Source organism: Syngnathus typhle, linkage group LG2 (genome assembly GCF_033458585.1).
Source record: "Syngnathus typhle isolate RoL2023-S1 ecotype Sweden linkage group LG2, RoL_Styp_1.0, whole genome shotgun sequence".
Classification (NCBI taxonomy): domain Eukaryota; kingdom Metazoa; phylum Chordata; class Actinopteri; order Syngnathiformes; family Syngnathidae; genus Syngnathus; species Syngnathus typhle.
In genome coordinates, this window is record NC_083739.1 from 3,839,377 (window position 1) to 3,856,438 (window position 17,062).

A 17,062-nucleotide genomic window follows, 5' to 3' on the forward strand; every position below is an offset into this window, starting at 1 on the left:
AAAAAAAATCCGACATGACATGTTCACTAGCTGGGTGTCTTTTGCAGGACACCCTTCAAGTGCTGGGACCGAACTACTTAAGTCAATGTGAGGGAACTTGGGTTGTTTTGCAAAAAACAAAAATTTGAAATATATTTTGTATATAAATATATTTAGTATTTTTTATATTTTTTATACATATTTTATATATTATTTTATATATATTTTTGATATATATTTTATATATTATTTTATATATATTATATATATATATACATATATATATATATATATATATATATACATTTGTAGGTTTAATTAAATGTAAATAAATTAAAGAAACACAAAAGTTTTTTTTATTTTCGGAAAGTACATATAATGCCATTTTTTCCCCAAAATAACATTATTCGAAAACGAAACGAAAATGAAATGAAACAAAACAAAATGGCATTATATGTATTTTTCGAAAAAACAAAAAACAAACCATATATCTTCACGTTCGCAACAGAAAGCTCTTGGCGGCCAGTGCATGCGACCCCCCTCGGACACGCAGCCTTGCATGTTGACTATTTACTGCGGAAGAGAACGCCTATTTGGCCAGAACAGAAGGTGCAATTAAGAGAAAGAGAGAAAAAAATAGCCATTTAGTGCCTGCGTCTTTATGGCAGTGTCTAGACTGGACAACAAGAGTGGGGCTTCCATTTAGTGGCCACTAAAAGAGCTTATCATCGCGCCCTCTGTCTCTCCAGTTTTGCTTGAAAGCAGCATTGCTCTTTTGAAAGCACGACTGGAAATAGCCTGCAAACAAAGTCGAGCCCAAACGAATCCGCACTTCAACGCGAGCACGGCACAGCGAGGCGTCTGGAGAGAAATGGCGCACGCGAGACATTCAGATGCTATTTTGGGCCCAAACACATGCAAGAGCTGAATAAGCACAAAAAAAGTCCTCACCCATTTTGCCTCTATGTTTGGACTTTATTTCATATAGCTATTATAGGATTATTGATACACAGTGTGCCCCCCCCCCCATGGAATCCAAAGCACCAAATAATTTAACGAGTACTGGTATTAAAGCTGTTCAAGGAGAAAGTGGAGTGAAGAATTGCAGACTTATTTACAAGTGCATTTGCGCCTGTGTGTGTGTGCGTGTGTGTGTGTGTTGTGTGTTTTTCACAGATTGGACGTCACATTTGTCATCGCTTCTTGGAAAAAAAATAGCCTTAGACATTATCCGGCCGGGACGTAATTCTATATACACGAACCAGAGGGGAGAGCCGGTAAACATTCAAATGATTACATTTTGTTAAACAAATAATTATTTGTGAGACTTTCAAGAACAGCATAGTTGATTTTTTTTTAATTATTATCGGCCTTTTTTTTCTGAGAACCAGCTAGAAATACACCGCCACCCGTGCGCAGTAAGAAAACGGCAACTTTTTTTTTATTGTTATGAATGTTTTTTTAACCTCACGCAGGCCTATAGAAAAAAATAAGCCCACATTGGCGAAAGATGGTGGGCGCCCCCTCGGAGGATTTCTGGGAAGGCCACGCTTGCAATTGTTCGACGCGAGTGGACAAGATGGCGGGCCAACTTTTGCTGCCACTGACCGAGACTGTGACCGCTGCAGGCGGGCAGGCAGCAGGGACCGGGGCGCTCACAACAAGGGATTGCCCGAAAAATATTGCAGGCGATCCCTGCTTAGCTTCTTCTCCTTCATCCGTCTGTTCTGAAACCAAATTTTCACCTGGCGGTCGGTGAGGTTTAACATGCGGGAAAGTTGCAGACGCTTCTCCTTGTTGATGTAAACGTTAAAGAAGAATTCTCGCTCCAATTCGCGGATTTGGAACTTGGAGTAGGGACACCTCTTCTTCCTTGTGCGCGGGGTGCCTGCAAAAAAATAAAATAATAATACCTTTATTTCTCAATATACATTCGTGGAGATGGGGAAAAGAAGATTGCCTAAATTAATGAGCTGAAACAAGGCTTGCAAAAAAAAAATAATACTAATATTGTAAATAAAGTCAGATAGCCGTGCATGCGCGTGGCACCAGCGCAATGGAAGCCAGGAGCGTAAAATATGCCAACCGTTTGGAGTAAATAAGAGCAAGTGACAGCATCTAAGCACGTGTTTATCTCTTCTAAATTGACGAGAGCAAAAAAGCATTTCGCTGCATTATGTGCCCTCGCATTCCTCTGGAGCCGAACTCAACAATTTACACACTCTTGGCACCGTGTTGAAATGCATTTGGCCACATTTGCAATGGCCTTTGCGCACCTCCCAGGACCGATAACTTCTTATCAAACAGGTAACTGGGGAACATGCAATAGTCTTTTCTGGTAATTGTTTTTTCCCTTTAAATATGAAGATGCATTCCAAATAAAGCAGACAGCAACATACTGTGTGTGTGTGTGTGTGTGTGTATGGGAGGGGTGGCATTTTTTAGCACTATCGCAACTTTATTTTATTTTGCTTATTTGTCCTGATAGCCGTTTCCTGCAGTCCAAGTGTCAGCGAGTTAGTTGTGTTAAATGAGCATGCGTGCGTGTGTGTGTGTGTGTGTGTGTGGATCACAGCAGCCTGTACGTGCATGCAGGGCGGCCAAAAGGACATGCAGTGTTTTCGAAAAGACATTTCACAAGACGCCAACAGCAATGTTCTGCCCAATTGGGTTTTACACATGTACGGTGGGCACAACAAGAAGAAAGAAAATCCCTTCATAAAACGCCCAATGCAAGTTCACGATCAAAGTTACCATTTGTCACAATAGCGCTGTCTCTTTATAAAAAAAAAAAAAAAAATCACACAGCCTCTCAGCACGGAGTGTGTATAACATGGTCATTTTTTGAAGAGGCTCAGCATCGTAAAAATTGTTCTCATTGCAAGAAAGAGCTTTTGTGGGCTTATAATAAAATCCTTTTGAATGCTTATAAAAGTGCACATAAAACGAGAGCGACAAAACAGCGGGCTAGTTCCCTTCACCTCTTCCCCCATTTTACAGCTTCTACGTACTGGAGTGGCTGCTTTTGGAGCCGCCGCTGGCTTCCTTAGTGGCCGCAGAGGACGATGTGCAAGAGCCCGAGTTGGTGCGCTCCTCATCGGCGTCGTCGTCCGCGTCGGCGTCCGCGTCTTTGTCCTGCTCGGAGGCGGATTGCGGCTGCTCCTCCTGCTGCTGCTGCCGCCGCTGCTGGGGGTCGCCAGCACCGCCGCCACCACCGCCGCCACCACCGCCGCCGCCCGGCAGCTTCCCCACTAGCTCGGCCTTTTGTAAACAGCTGGCTTCCGTCTGATTGTCCGTGCTGCTGCAGTAGGCCGTCTCGAAGAAGCGGTCGAAGCCCTGCGGAAGGACGCTGTTCTTGGCCACGCCGGAGTAGAAGCCCGCCGACGGGTGGTTGGAACCCGGATGGTGGTGGTGATGGTGGTGGTGGTGCGCGTGGTGTTGGCTATAGGCGCTCTCGCTTTTCAGGAGCATGTCCGTCATGGTGGAAGGCGGGAGGCAGTCCCTATGCACCAGCTCCTCTCCCGCCGCCGAGTAGCAAGACGCGTAGTTGCCGCGGTGGTGCCATTTGCCGGCCGGCTCGTGCAGCCCGTAGGACACCTCGCGAACCGGCGGCGGCGGCGGTGGCGGCACTTGCGAGAGGTTGCCGGAGTACGGGTAGCTGAGCTGGCGCGACGGGGCCTGCGGTAGGAAGGACGACACGGCGGAGAACTCGGGCATGTAGTAGGTGCAGCTGGGCAGGTAGAGATTGGACGCGCAACCCGTCCTCTCCCCAAAGTCGGAAGTGCGCTCCTTGCGTGTCTGCGAGCAGAAGTTGCTCAGGTTGACCGAGTTAAACATCTTTCGCGCTCCGTCGATAAAGATGTTTTGGATGCGAGCTGCAGCACTACAGAAAAATTGGGGAAGGCGAGATGACGCGCAATCCGTCTAAGTCGCCGGGCGGACACGTGATCGAAAGTAGATATTGTCATATATCAATTTGGAAGAGTTGCATGTAGGAGTGGTTGGGCTTGCTACATCCAGGGGGTTGGGGTGTGTGCGTGCATGCCTGCCTGCTTGCCTGCGTGCCTGCGTGCGTGAGTACGTGCGCGTGTAGACGGGGTGTGTGTGTATGTTGGGGGGGGGGGGGGATCAAACCAATCATTCTCATATACAAGCACCAAAATCAGGACCAGCATGCGTGTATATGATTTGCCTTGACACGAGGAGACTTTGTGCGCATATGTTGATGTTTACGGAAAGGCCGGCGCGCTCACGGACAGGTAACAAGGCTCCACGCACTCTTCTCGTCATGATCACTCTTGTTCGGATTCTTGCACCCAAGGACCGTGGTCATCTCCTGTAACGTTTCCTGCACATGACATTTTATCCACAGCATTATTGACATTGACATTTACACACAGGAAGAGAAGTTACGCCTTTGGAAAGTGGCTGCAAGCTGCATGTGGGGGGGGAGGGCTGTGCAAGCCGTGACCGACAACAATTCCATAACATCAGAAATGTGCTCAAGCCTGCTTGTATTTGAAAAACTTTATGATTTTAGCTATTATTTTTAATTTATTGTTTTTTGTGTGCAGGTACGAGTATTACGGTCAAGACCATTTCGACGCCGATCTCCTTTTTGATTGCCATGCATGTTCATTTCCAGAGTGGCGGCCACGCGAGCTATATAGCCTGTTGCGCCACTAAACACAGGTGCGGATAGGGACTTTGGCAGAACATATTCAGTCCTAATAAAGGCCGTTTTAGATGAGGGGGCTTGGGGGGGTGATTCGGACTTGTTGTTCAAGTCATGCAGGGACAACAATGCACTTGGATGTGGTTCGGCTTTGATTCAGGAGGGAAAACATGGAAATCGTTGCACAAAGTACAAGCCGTCAAGCACACCATGTCTCGCTTGCACTCCTCACGCAAACAACACGCCGCCTGCTGAAGCTCACACTTTTATTTGACATTAGCATTACTATTATTTTATTATTATTATTATTATTATTATTATTATTATTATTATTATTATTATTATTATTATTATTATTATTATTATTATTATTATTATTATTATTATTAATGAATTATTTTTATACTACTCTTATTATTTATTATATTGGGAAACTGAGTAGCAGTCGAGGTAACAGCTAAAAAGTTTTTCATTGTCTGAAGAAAAAAAACCGTTTATAATTACTCTTATTATTGCTGTTGCCGTTGTTGCGATTTGCAGGTACCCGCGCATGCACAGAGCGCTGTGGCAAGAGGAGAAAGATTTGAAATGGGCTAACGAATGCGTCATCGAAATGTGTTTCTTGTGTGCAACAATGTGCTCGCTGTGTGCACTTTGTCTGCTTTTTGAACAAAATCCCGATTTCGACATTTGGCTCTAAAAGTAAATAAGTCCCAGCTGATGCATCTGCGATCTTGTTTTGTTTTATTTATTTGATTTGTATTTTTTTTGCAGCAGGACGTGGACATTAAACAGCGGGGGGGTGATTGTTTTCTTGCTCGCTTTATTTTAAATAAATTAACGAGTGGTTTGAAAAAAATGCGTTTGTTTGTTCTTTCCTGAGTCGCTGTAAACTTTTCATTGTACTGTTGAGGGCAGTCTTCCACTTTTTTATAGACTAACAGATACAATCACACGGTGGAATTAATATAATGGCCCGTTGTTTATGATTATTGGACACTTCCTAAATCCTGCAGCAGACTTTTGAATTATTGTCCAATATTTTGTGAAGGCCAAACTTGCACATGGTGTTTATAGGAGAACTTTTTCCGATTTGCCACAACGAGAGTTGCCCTGGCTTGCATGTTTGCAAAAGGTGGCAATGGCTTTAGTGCCCTTGGTGACAAAAGGTGGGCTCACGTGATGCATCCTGCAAGTACAAAGAAAGCAGACAGCTGTCCAGACACAGCACTTGAATTTGACCACTAAAACTCGTTTCTATACGTCCACCATAAAACTTGCAATGGCTCCAGTAACACTAAATCCTTTTGTTGCCCCCCCCCCCTCCTCCCAAAACAAAAAACAATAAACCTGAGAATGAGGGGGATTTGGATGTCACTAACGACGAGGAGATTGTGCTCGCATGACAACAAAACACTCCAAAGTATCGGTCGCCATGTCAGGAAACTGCTACGTCGGCGCTCGACTGCATGCATTTTAATCACATGGCGAGGAGTGTCAAATTGGAGCGTGTTTTTTTTATTAAGGTTAAGACAAACATGCGCAGTTAGTGGAACACCTAAGCCGCTCTTTTGACGCCGTCGAGCCGAGTTATCAAAATACACGCAACGTGTGACGCTGCTCCAATAAAACCGGTGTGAAGATTGAGAGCGCGACTTGCAAAGTGCGCAAAGGTTGAGGCCAAGTATAGCGTTGCAAGTCTCGCACGGCCTTTTGCAGCATTTACATTGGGGCGTTTGTCATCATGTGTCAAAACGGAAGCAGCAAACGTCCATCACATGGAAATATTTGTCTAGTGGGGCTTTTAAGGGCCGCCTATCGCCTCACTGGTGCGCGCAGATTAGCGAAGAATGAGCTTTATCATGTGTTTATTTCCTTGGATGGCTGACTCACAGCAGCTGATATTCCGCTCGCAGTAGGACCCTGGACAAGCAGCGGCCGCCGCGGCGCCTCTGCTTGCACCAAATGCGCAGCCTGTTTGCACAGAAATGGCAGGCGATCAATATAAGCAGACGCCAAAGCACCATAGCTTCTGTTTTTCTTTTTTTATGCTGTCTGATGCGAGCCATTGTGCAATATTATCGACGTCACGTCTTTGTTGAGAGCTGCTCGCAGAAGGTGTGGTCCACGTCGACGCGCTGCTGCCTTTATGAGCAACGCTGTGGAATGTAAAATGTATTGCTTGCAAGCTCCTGCCATATAATGACAGTGTTTTGCTATAGGTGTCACCCTCGTGGAAAGAACATCTCCTCCGAAATAAAGACTGCTTTGAAAGCATGCAGCCGCCCGCCCGCCGGCGTCCAACTAGCCCAAAACACGAGCTGACCCACGCATGAAGGCAGCGGAATGGCCGCCCTCTGTTCGAGTGGGGAAAGCCAGTGTAATCGCGTTACAACCCCCTCATGGCCCAGATAACTTTAATTGGATGTAAGTCGGCCAGTTAAACTTGGCTGCATGAGGCTGCGAACATTTGCAAGCCGCACCAAAGGGCCTCTTGTGAGCGTGTGTGTGTCTGTGTTTTTAAAATGAACTCGCCGTGAAGGCACCACGCGTGAAGCCTCTGCGGTTTAGGCAACATCAGATAGCAAGATAAGTGACGTGCGGCGGATTTCTCCCTCCGCTATGAAGTGCTTCAAAAACACACTTTCACTTCATTATTATTATTATTATTATTATTATTATTATTATTATTATTATTATTATTATTATTATTATTATTATTATTATTATTATTTGGTAGAACGTCACGAGCAATGACCGCAGATGACTATAAAGTTTGTTTACTATAACTAAGAGAGTAATTTCTACAATTGTCTAATTCTGACAGTTATTTGTACATCTTGTCGAAAGTTGGAAAATACTTTGGAGCTGTTGCTTATCACTTTCGGCACTATTTAAGTCAACTATTGCGCAAATGACTGGAAAGATGATACATGCTGTGAACAAGAAGACCAAGATTCAACAGCACAATATTTTTTTGAATTATCTATCTATCTATCTATCTATCTATCTATCTATCTATCTATCTATCTATCTATCTATCTATCTATCTATCTATCTATCTATCTATCTATCTATCTATCTATCTATCTATCTATCTATCTATCTATCTATCTATCTATCTATCTATCTATCTATCTATCTATCTATCTATCTATCTATCTATCTATCTATCTATCTATCTATCTATCTATCTATCTATCTATCTATCTATCTATCTATCTATCTATCTATCTATCTATCTATCTATCTATCTATCTATCTATCTATCTATCTATCTATCTATCTATCTATACATTTCAGTTTGGCAAATTACACGAATGTCAAATTAATAAATGCGCTGGGGGAAAAAAAAATTCACGGTAACGAACTCCCACGAGATTTTAAAAATGGGCATTTGACGAAAATATTTAAAGTTTTTCTAATGTAAAAAGTGGCTTTGCCACATGTTCAACAACAAAACTTTACATTGGTAATTGTCCCAACTTCAAGAGAGAACTAAAACCAACTCGGCAAATAGTTTGGGAGCAAACAACTTATTTGCTTTGTTGTGCTGCCATGGAACATTGTTTCCATTCAATATCAAACATTTATATTTTAAAGTGGTCCCTCGTAAATACAAGCCGGAATTTTTTTTCCCCCGACAATAACCAAATCATTCAAAATCGCTAAGGAGCATTCGAATTTAAATATACATTTCTAAAGAACATTTTAAAAGAAATATGTTTCATGCCTACTTGGTAATTATTTAATTGTATTTATTTGAGAGTGTTGGCTATTGAGTGGCAATAATTGGAGTCCATTTTTTTGTCTTTATGACCTTTACGGAGGACGACAAAACTAAAAGACGGTCCAAAGTGTACAAATGGTTCAAATTGTATTTGCCACACGCCAAAAATAGAGCGAAAAAAAAAAGAAAAACCTCCAGAGACAAAGCACCGATTGAGATGTTGATATTGACTTGGGCGAGAGCTCGGGAATGGTTTTGCTAAAGTTGCAGGCAAATAAAAACTGTTGTGTCAGCCTGGTTTGCTCAATTAATTTGACATCTGTTACAAAAGTGAGTTTAACAAATGGCACTTTTTCAGCTCAATGCTGTAAATATCGCTTTCGGTGAATTTGTTGGTGGTGCATTCAGGCACACACTAACATTTCGAAATTTTATGCAACAATTACATCGCCTATTATACTTTCCAATTGTGCGCACGACGTATTAGGGGGGGGAATACACGTAACCTAAATGGAGCAATAGGGAAAGAGCTGCAGCTGCAGTCGCGCTACTTTTAGAATCCAAAATAAAACTAATCGATCGCCCAATCATTGTAAAATCGCCAGGTGGATCAATTTTAAACGTGTTTTTCTTCTTTTTCTGTCAAACGGAGACACCACACAGTGAAAGAGGCATTAAAAAAAAAGAAGCTTGTTGAGAAGATGCATGGCACATCTCAGAACTCATCTAAACATCATGTCACAATCAATCGATGACACCGCAAAGGACAACATGCAGGAGCTCGCGCTCCCTTTTCAAAACGATTTATCACACACAGACACGCACACGCGCGCGCGCACACACAGCCGGACAAGAACAACAGTGTGGTGCAATTTTCTTGGCTGTTTTTGTGGCCATCTCCACGCCATAAAGGGCAGTGGTGGTGGTGGGGAGGTCAGTAAGCCCACGCAGCCCACGTGACCACAAGTTCTCTGCGAAGGGCACCGTGAAGCTCGCTGACCTTTGAGACGCGGAGACAGGCCGCCATAAACACATTTGGTCAGTCTCAAAGTCAAACTTAGTCCTGAGCTTGCCATTGTTCCCCACCGCGCACATTTTACAATCCGGATGCAGCAGTCTCAAGGTTTCTCCGCACTCAACACTCTTTTATTGGTGGAAGGTGAAATTCCACAAATTGCACTCACGCCTATAATGCGAAGCTGATATTATAGATTCTGCGTGAAAAGATCATCGCGGAGGAGGCCAAGCAAATAATAAGAAAAAGTAAGAAAGCATTCGACACGGCGCAAATGAAAATATTGAGGCATGCGTGCACATTAAAGTTTAGTTGCAGCCGACATGATTAAGTTAAAACTGGATGTTGAGACATCATGCGCAATTAAGTCAAAATGCGAGAATGCCCAAAGATGTCCAAAAGTCACGTCGTGCGGAAAAACAAAACAAAATTAACAATCAAAAGCCTCAAAACGCCCTCTATATGGATTATTGTTCATTTTAACAAAGCCGAATAGCAGCGGGACGCGAGCACGCGCGTTGTTTTGGTGCTCCACATTCAACGTCTGTGGTTTTGCTTTCCGCGCGCGCTCCTGTTTGACCTTGGCTTCGGCATGTTTGGAAATGTGCCCGATGCAAGTGCGATCGAAATGCAGGCTGCATGGAGCGTTTTGCATCCATGACGCTCAGCTGCCTGTCCTTGCGCGGCGGCCCATTTAACAAGGCAGCAACAAACAAATATGAAGGCACCTGCACTTTATCTTCTTTCACGGCCAACTGCGCATTTGACACTGCCGTGAAAGATGCACTGCAATCACGGCCGTGTTGAGCCAAACGATGCAATTATGCGTGGAATTCAAATGCCGCTTTTTCTCAAATTGAACCAAAGTAATATCGCCCATATTTTTTTCCTAACGTGGACCTCTGATGGGAGCAAGGCGCGCGTGACGTGGGTTTCGGTTTTAAACGCAAAACATATATTGGGGGGAATTTGACGTGCATGGTGAAGACGAAGCAGCTTTCCAGCTGTTTGTCATCATCTGCGCCCCACAATGTGCGGCAGCAACTATTCCAACGTGGATCTGGCGTCGTCTGGAAGACACTTGTAAATAACAAAAAAAAAAATGTGACAACAACTCAATGCAACAAAAAGCATGGAACGAAAAAAGAAGTTGAGAAAAGCAGCGCCTGTTTGCTCACGGCCATTCGTGTTCAGACGCGTTCACGAGCACCGAAGGAAATTAGGGAAATTTAAGAGAGAAAATAAGCCGCTGTTGTTTTATACGAAACACTGGCAGGACATGCCATGCAGTGCGCGTGGACCGAAAAGACAACAACAAAGGCTGCTGAACACAAATACGTGCATGCGCCTCCCCCGATAGCCACAATCAACAATTTTGTTTTACTTGCCTTTGCCAGTAGGAAGAGCTTGCTATGCACATTTACGCGCCATACAAGGCCAATCGCTTAATATGCAAATAAGCCTATACCTCCGGTGCAAACCAGGGGATAGAGGAGGGGGGGGGGCGTGTAAAAAAGAAAAAAAAGGAGAGTGGGTCCACTGGGCCTGTTTATGGAGCACCGGGGTGTAACCCCATTAGTGACTTTACAGAGCTGTTGCATGTTTAGCTACACCGTTATAGGCTCGTAGAGTACCCATATTAAGTTCAAATTGAAAGGGTGCCATGTTAAAAGAATGGAATAAAAATCAGAAGAAGCCAAGTCGGAGGACTGCGTTTTGTTTTGTGCTCTTGCACCTCTGTCGTATAGCTACTTTTGTATTCAGGGGTGCCCCAATAAAAAGCGGGGTCTGTCAACCTGCCTGGCGTGCCTCCTTCACCGAATGAGCATCTAGGTGCCAAGAAAGCCGCTCAAGGTGCCCTGCATGCATGCCCTCGGAAGTAAGCCACCGCTCAGCTCAGGTTCTGCACTAACGTCATCCCCCACGCACGCGGGCACGCACGCGGGCGAGCGGGCGCGCACTCAAGCCAATGACCAGACTGAGCGACGTTGCAATAATTGTGTTTATTGAAGACCGTACGCAGATACATTCATATCATTAGGACTATACAAGACAATGGAGCAATCCTTACAAGCGCAAAGAAAGGAATGCAAAGGCGGGACCAAATCAAAGGAATTCATCATTGGGACAAACAACTACGACACGGAACATTTTCGGGATACTTTTTGTCCATATCCAACTTTTTGGCAGTATATATTTATATATGTATATCAAGAGAGAGAGAGAGAAAGAGAGAGAGACAGGCCTACATTTGCAAGTCCTACGCGACCACAAAGAGGCTGGATATGGAATGCGACATTATTGTTCAAGACCATCAAAAAACAAAGCACCGACATGACATAGCAAGAACGCACCGTGCGCGGATCAGCGATCCACACAATTACACCTGACAAAGTTTGACACGAGTTTGCTCCTCGGGAGGAGGCAAATGAGGAGGAGGAAAAGGAAGAGGAGGGGGAAAGGGAGGACGAGGGCGCCGAGGGAGGACGAGCAAGGCCTCGCTCCAAGAAGAACGTCAACAATAAGACATGAGCAAAGGTTCGCTTTGGACACGAAAATGAAAGAGAGGGAGAGAGCGAGAGAGCGAGAGAAGAGTGGAAGAGAAACGTCACCTACATGAAAAGTGGGCCGCCCGCATTTAAGGACTTGAAGTAAATTCACATTAATATCATGCCGCAAATACACCGCTCACTCCTTCGACGGGACAGATGGCGCACTGCAATCGTCCCGCGACAATTAATGGAGCGCGCACACACACTTCATCGTCATTATTCATAGTGTTAGTATATGCATTAAGATCATGAGCACCAGAAATTCTCAAACGATGTTTTAGGCCTGGAACAAAAAAAAAAAAAAAAAAAAAGCCCGTTCGAATGGCACCATCAGGTCTGAAACGCATCTATATTAATAATGCCGGCATGGAGTTTTTTATTTAACCATTATGTCAACTGATTTTTTTTTTAATCCAGCATTTCTTAAGAGGTAATCGAAAGGAAATAGTACAACCGAAGCAGACGAGCGCAGACATAATGGACAATCTGCCTCCTAACATTTGTCGGACTTTTCCTCCAGCGTGCCTCTCCTCGTGCGCACTTGCACGCTTGCTGCCCGTGACCGTGAACGTGCCCACAATGCGTGGCCCAAACGTGGCATAGCCTAAACAAATCGCGCGAGAGCGAGCGCGTGTGCGTGCTGTTATCAGCGGAGTGGTTGTGTGGACGCAACCAGGCACTCGAGTGCCGGCGCTTCTTTTGAGCGTCTTCCCGAATTTGGAAGTGTGAGCAAAATGAGCCCTCTTTCGTTTCTCGTCCACACAGGCGCGCGCACACACACACACGCACAAGAAAAATGCTGTGGATGTTCAAATTTGGCTCGTTTCCGTCGAATTGGGGAGCCTACTTGTCTGAAGCTCCCCGAATTTGTGCGATAAACAGCATTGATCGAATGTCACACACCGGCTTGGAAAGGGAAGGAGAAGGCTGCAGAGCTATATAAAAAAATAAAATCAAATAAAAAAGCTTCGTTGGAAAGGTGAAGAAGAGGCCGTGCATGCACTCGAAGACCACCTGAGCACAGAAGGTTTGGCGATTTTTTTTTTTTGCTTTGATTTTTTTCCCTTCTTTTTCTGAGTGCCTTGTGGATTCACCTTCTGCAGCCGCATCGTCAGCACTAAAAGTAGGCCAGAGCTTGTTCCCTCAGCATGAGTCTCTTCTTCTTCATCCTGCGGTTCTGGAACCAAATCTTCACCTGCTGGTCGCTGAGGTTGAGCCGGTCGGAGAGCTCCCTCCGGCGCTGTCTGGTGATGAACTCGTTGAGCATGAACTCGCCCTCCAGTTCGGCCAGTTGAAGTTTGGAATACGGTTTGCGCTTCTTCCTGGTCCGCGTGTGCATCGGGTACCACGGGGCACCTGCAAGGAGGAGGAGGAGGAGGAAGAGGGCAAAGATGGTGAGGAGCCGGAGCAGTCGGCTGATAACGCAAAATCACGGTCACCTTCAAGGTTACGGGGAGTCTGGAGGGGCGTCATCTTACTGGCGGCTCACTGCATGCTAAAAGCGCCAGACGAAATTCGGGCTATTTTCTTGCAAAAAGTTCTTGCTTGAAATTAGGAAGCCTGTCTGCCTGCCTGCCTGCATGCATGCTTATGCAACCTGCAGTCAGTCACTTCCTGCATGCCAAGCCTAATGGAATTTGTTTGACGCCTGAAAATCATTGCTCGTGTTCATTGCTCATCTTCTTCCGGCGTACAGCGGGGTGCTTTGTGGCACAGCACAAAGTTTTATTGTCGCAGTTAAAGTTGCATTAACGTGATAATGAAGGCGCGCTTGCTTTATTTGCCTGTTTCTGGTCATGTTAAATTAGCGTTGAGTACACACGCAACAGATATTAATTCCGTTTACAAGTCATTAAAAACAAGAGAGAGTAAACTAGTTAGGCGGCAGTCGAGCGAAAAAGATGTCTCTCTGGTGGCTATTTTATTTTGATATTTGTTATCCCTACGGTTATTTTTTAATAAAGACGCGTCGAGGGCGCGCGTGGGCGCGCCACCAAGACAAAAGTCACATTCTGCAGGCAAGCAGGCAAGGTGCATGCACCCGCGTGCAAGCGAGCGGGCGGGCGTGCGTGCGTGGGAGCGCGGTGACAAAGATGCTGTCGTTTCGGGAAAAAGGGAGCTCCACCGTGGAGTGGACGCGGAAAATAAAGCACATGGCGCTTGCCTGGACTATTTTTAGGGCAACCCCTAGTGGCGTATGCGCACCACGCAGGTCCTGCTGCAGAAGCCTCCCGCACAACATTAACGCTAAGCAGCACTAATTGGCGCTTTTCTATACACTCGTGCACGCGTATGCAGCTTAGATTCGACGACGCGTAAACAAACAACGACAAAAGCAAAATGTGAAATGAAGAGCACCCACCTCCGCCCGCGGCGATGTTGTTGGCGTGGCTTCCCGGGGACACAAGGCTCTGCGTGTCGCTGGATGGGGGCTTGCTGCTCTCGTTCAGCAGGGACGAGCTGGAGTCGGACTCCATGGACTGGCAGGACGGAGGATCCTGCGTCAGCTGCTCGTTACCGTACTCGTACTTGGCGAAGGCGGCCACCGCCGCGGCCGAGACGGAAGCGCCGGAGGCGGTGGTGGCGCCGATACCGGCGTGCATCCCGTGCTCGGATGTCAGGGATGAGGAGGATGCGTCCCTCGCCCTGTCCTCTCGCTTGAGGCCACCGGAGCCCGAGCTTCCGCCGCCGCCGCCACCGCCACCGCCACCGCCGCCGCCGCACGCCTCCCTGGCCCCGTTGCCGTAGTAACACTTGGCCTCCTCCGCTCTGCTGATCTCGCACGAGCGGTTGAACGAGGGGTTAATAGAAACGGGGCTGCTGAAGTAGGACTGGGAGTATCCATTGCACGGCTCCGAAGGATTCCACGGGAGGGAGCAAACGTTGTCCCTCCTCGGGTAGGAGAGAGACGGCAGCCCCGCCAGTTGTCCCCCCGAGGCTCGAAAATTGGGGAAATAAAAGGTGTCTCCAGTGTGGATGTTTACCAAAGGTCCCACAAACCCTGGATTAAGGAGATTATGCTCGCCCATTTCCGCGGGCCCGACCAACAGCTTCTACTTTATTGCAATCTGACATTTAACATAGTTAAACCTGGGGGGCTGTCTGATTGGTCAGCCTCAGACCACGTGGCTAGGCCAACTTCTGCTCCACGGGGTCCCACCCACTCGCTCCGGCTCACACAAAACAAAAACATCCACTTCTCTCTATAACCCTTTATATGTTATTTTTTTAAGACCATAAAACTTTTTATAAAATCCAGCAATCTTGTCTGTTTCTTGACTTGAATCGTGAGAGCAAAACAAGCCAGGTCTGCCTTTTTTTGTCCGCCATTAAATGTCACACATTAAAAAAGCTGGCTGTCGCCTCGTTTAATACCTTAACAAGCTGGCAAAAGTTTATTTTTTATTTTTTATTATTATTATTTTTGTTAAATGCTCGATCTCGTGAAAACTGCTCCCTTCGATGAGGGCTTGCATGCATGTGGCATCTTGTATAGCAAATTATGGTTGAACTCCTTGTCACATAAAGTCGTGATGTCCCAATTTTACAAGCTTGTTTTAAAGAAACGAATAATGCTCATTGCCCTATTTACAGTAAGACGAGGTCAGCAGGTTGAAGCCTCTGTAAAAAAAAAAAAAAAAAAAAACGGGAAAGGGGGCACTCTATAAGGTAACTTTAAGAGGGTGTATTTCACGTAATATTCTATAGTACGGCTCACACGAACAAGTTGAACAGATAGGTCCAATAAAGCCGCACTGACTAACTCTGGTGGGATTGTTAGCTCTCTCACAATTCTTTTATATGATTTTTACAGGATAACAGCCAGGGGACACTTCACTCATTCAAACAGCAAAGATTTTCCCGATGCGGCTAATTACTTGATTTGTGGACTCACTTCTCCCGACCGTCCACAAACATTTGCCGCATCTTGAGTCAAATAAAACAAAATACAAGTGACAGATAACAACATGTTGTGTCTGTGCTACTATTTAACATTAAACAGCCCGTGGCACACACAGACATTCACACGAACTTTTACAACAGGGCCCAAAGTCCACTTTGAGCACAAAAATCCATAGCTTTCAGTATTAATTCAGCAACAACAAATTGTTCATGAAACAACAGCAAAAAGTATTTCAAGAAATAAAGCTGAGGCAAATTTTTTGCATTAATTCACGTGGATGAGACAAAAAAAAAAATGCAACCGCTAAAGCGGCGCGCATGCATGATCAAGCCAAGTTCACGGTTGCTTGAACTTGGTTTTGAACTCAAAAAAGGCGACTTTGGTCAAGTCAATGTTTAGAAACAAATACACAACAACGTTCTGGCATGTGTGATTAAATTATGCTCATCGTGTTTTAAGTTTGTGCTTTTGTGCCTGTGTGTGTGCGCGTGCGCGTGCGCAATTGTGTGCGTGCGTGCGTGTTTATTACGTAAATGTTATCTGGCCTGGAAAAATGCACGGAATCAAAATAAGGAAAGAAATCCCTTCCTATAATTGCAAATAACAAGTATGTCATTAATGTGCAGACTGCGGCTTTTAAAGGTGATAGTTACGTGCGTGTGTGCTCCAAAATGTGCCCGCGCAGTGATATGTGAGAACTGCAGCAATAGTTCGAAGGGAACTTTTGTCGTTTTGCAAGCCTGTAGACATTTGAGAGCAGAAATTTGCTGATGCTGCGTGTATCTCATCACACGACACGTGGCAGCGCAGAAAGGCTCCTTTCCAAACCATTTGCTGAATTGTGCTCGGTTGTGCGTCGCTACACGCAGCCGCAGCCGCCCGCACGCACGCGAGCTGTGCTGCGTTCAATTCCAACTGTAATCACAGCTAATGCGCTACTCTTACGAGAAGCCTCAGTGCTCCCTATCAAGCCCCTCCGAGAATAAAGCCAAAGATCCCATGTGACGTGGACCACAAAACGGCCCTGCCTGCTTGCGTGACTGCATGTCTGCGTGAGTGCCTGCGCGAGCAGCCGGCCAGCAGATGCGGGCTGAAATCGCCTTTTTACCTTGGACCGAAGCGGGCCGTGTGCGGGGCGTCCTCCGCTCGTCCGCTGCCGAGCGTCCGCGTTTGACTTTCAAATTATCGTGCGGGGTCTGCTCGGGGC

The 17,062-nt window shown here is 45.7% G+C and overlaps 2 protein-coding genes and 1 long non-coding RNA gene across 3 annotated transcripts; 1 reads left to right on the forward strand and 2 right to left on the reverse strand.

Annotated features, from left to right (window-relative positions):
* Positions 1 to 1,374: 1,374 nt before the first annotated feature.
* Positions 1,375 to 4,005, reverse strand: hoxc11a (homeobox C11a). Its single transcript, XM_061272608.1, has 2 exons — positions 2,991 to 4,005; positions 1,375 to 1,867 (listed from the first exon to the last, which is right to left on the reverse strand). Exons 1-2 carry the CDS (start codon positions 3,814 to 3,816, stop codon positions 1,635 to 1,637), a joined length of 1,059 nt encoding a protein of 352 aa, XP_061128592.1. The 5' UTR covers positions 3,817 to 4,005; the 3' UTR covers positions 1,375 to 1,634.
* On the forward strand, positions 3,958 to 5,674 carry LOC133150221 (uncharacterized). The gene is made up of 2 exons (XR_009713740.1): positions 3,958 to 4,238; positions 4,554 to 5,674. It is a non-coding gene; the product is annotated as an uncharacterized LOC133150221 (long non-coding RNA).
* A 5,709-nt stretch (positions 5,675 to 11,383) lies between these two features.
* Positions 11,384 to 17,042, reverse strand: hoxc12a (homeobox C12a). Its single transcript, XM_061272474.1, has 2 exons — positions 14,314 to 17,042; positions 11,384 to 13,307 (listed from the first exon to the last, which is right to left on the reverse strand). Exons 1-2 carry the CDS (start codon positions 14,978 to 14,980, stop codon positions 13,069 to 13,071), a joined length of 906 nt encoding a protein of 301 aa, XP_061128458.1. The 5' UTR covers positions 14,981 to 17,042; the 3' UTR covers positions 11,384 to 13,068.
* Positions 17,043 to 17,062: the final 20 nt, after the last annotated feature.

Coding starts and splice junctions, on each gene's coding strand:
- hoxc11a (XM_061272608.1), bottom strand. CDS start 3,816: ATGTTTAACTCGGTCAACCTGAGCAACTTCTGCTCGCAGACACGCAAG. Junction 1,868..2,990: donor CTCCAAAAGCAGCCACTCCA/GTACGTAGAAGC, acceptor ATTTTTTTGCAG/GCACCCCGCGCACAAGGAAG.
- hoxc12a (XM_061272474.1), bottom strand. CDS start 14,980: ATGGGCGAGCATAATCTCCTTAATCCAGGGTTTGTGGGACCTTTGGTA. Junction 13,308..14,313: donor CAACATCGCCGCGGGCGGAG/GTGGGTGCTCTT, acceptor TCCTCCTTGCAG/GTGCCCCGTGGTACCCGATG.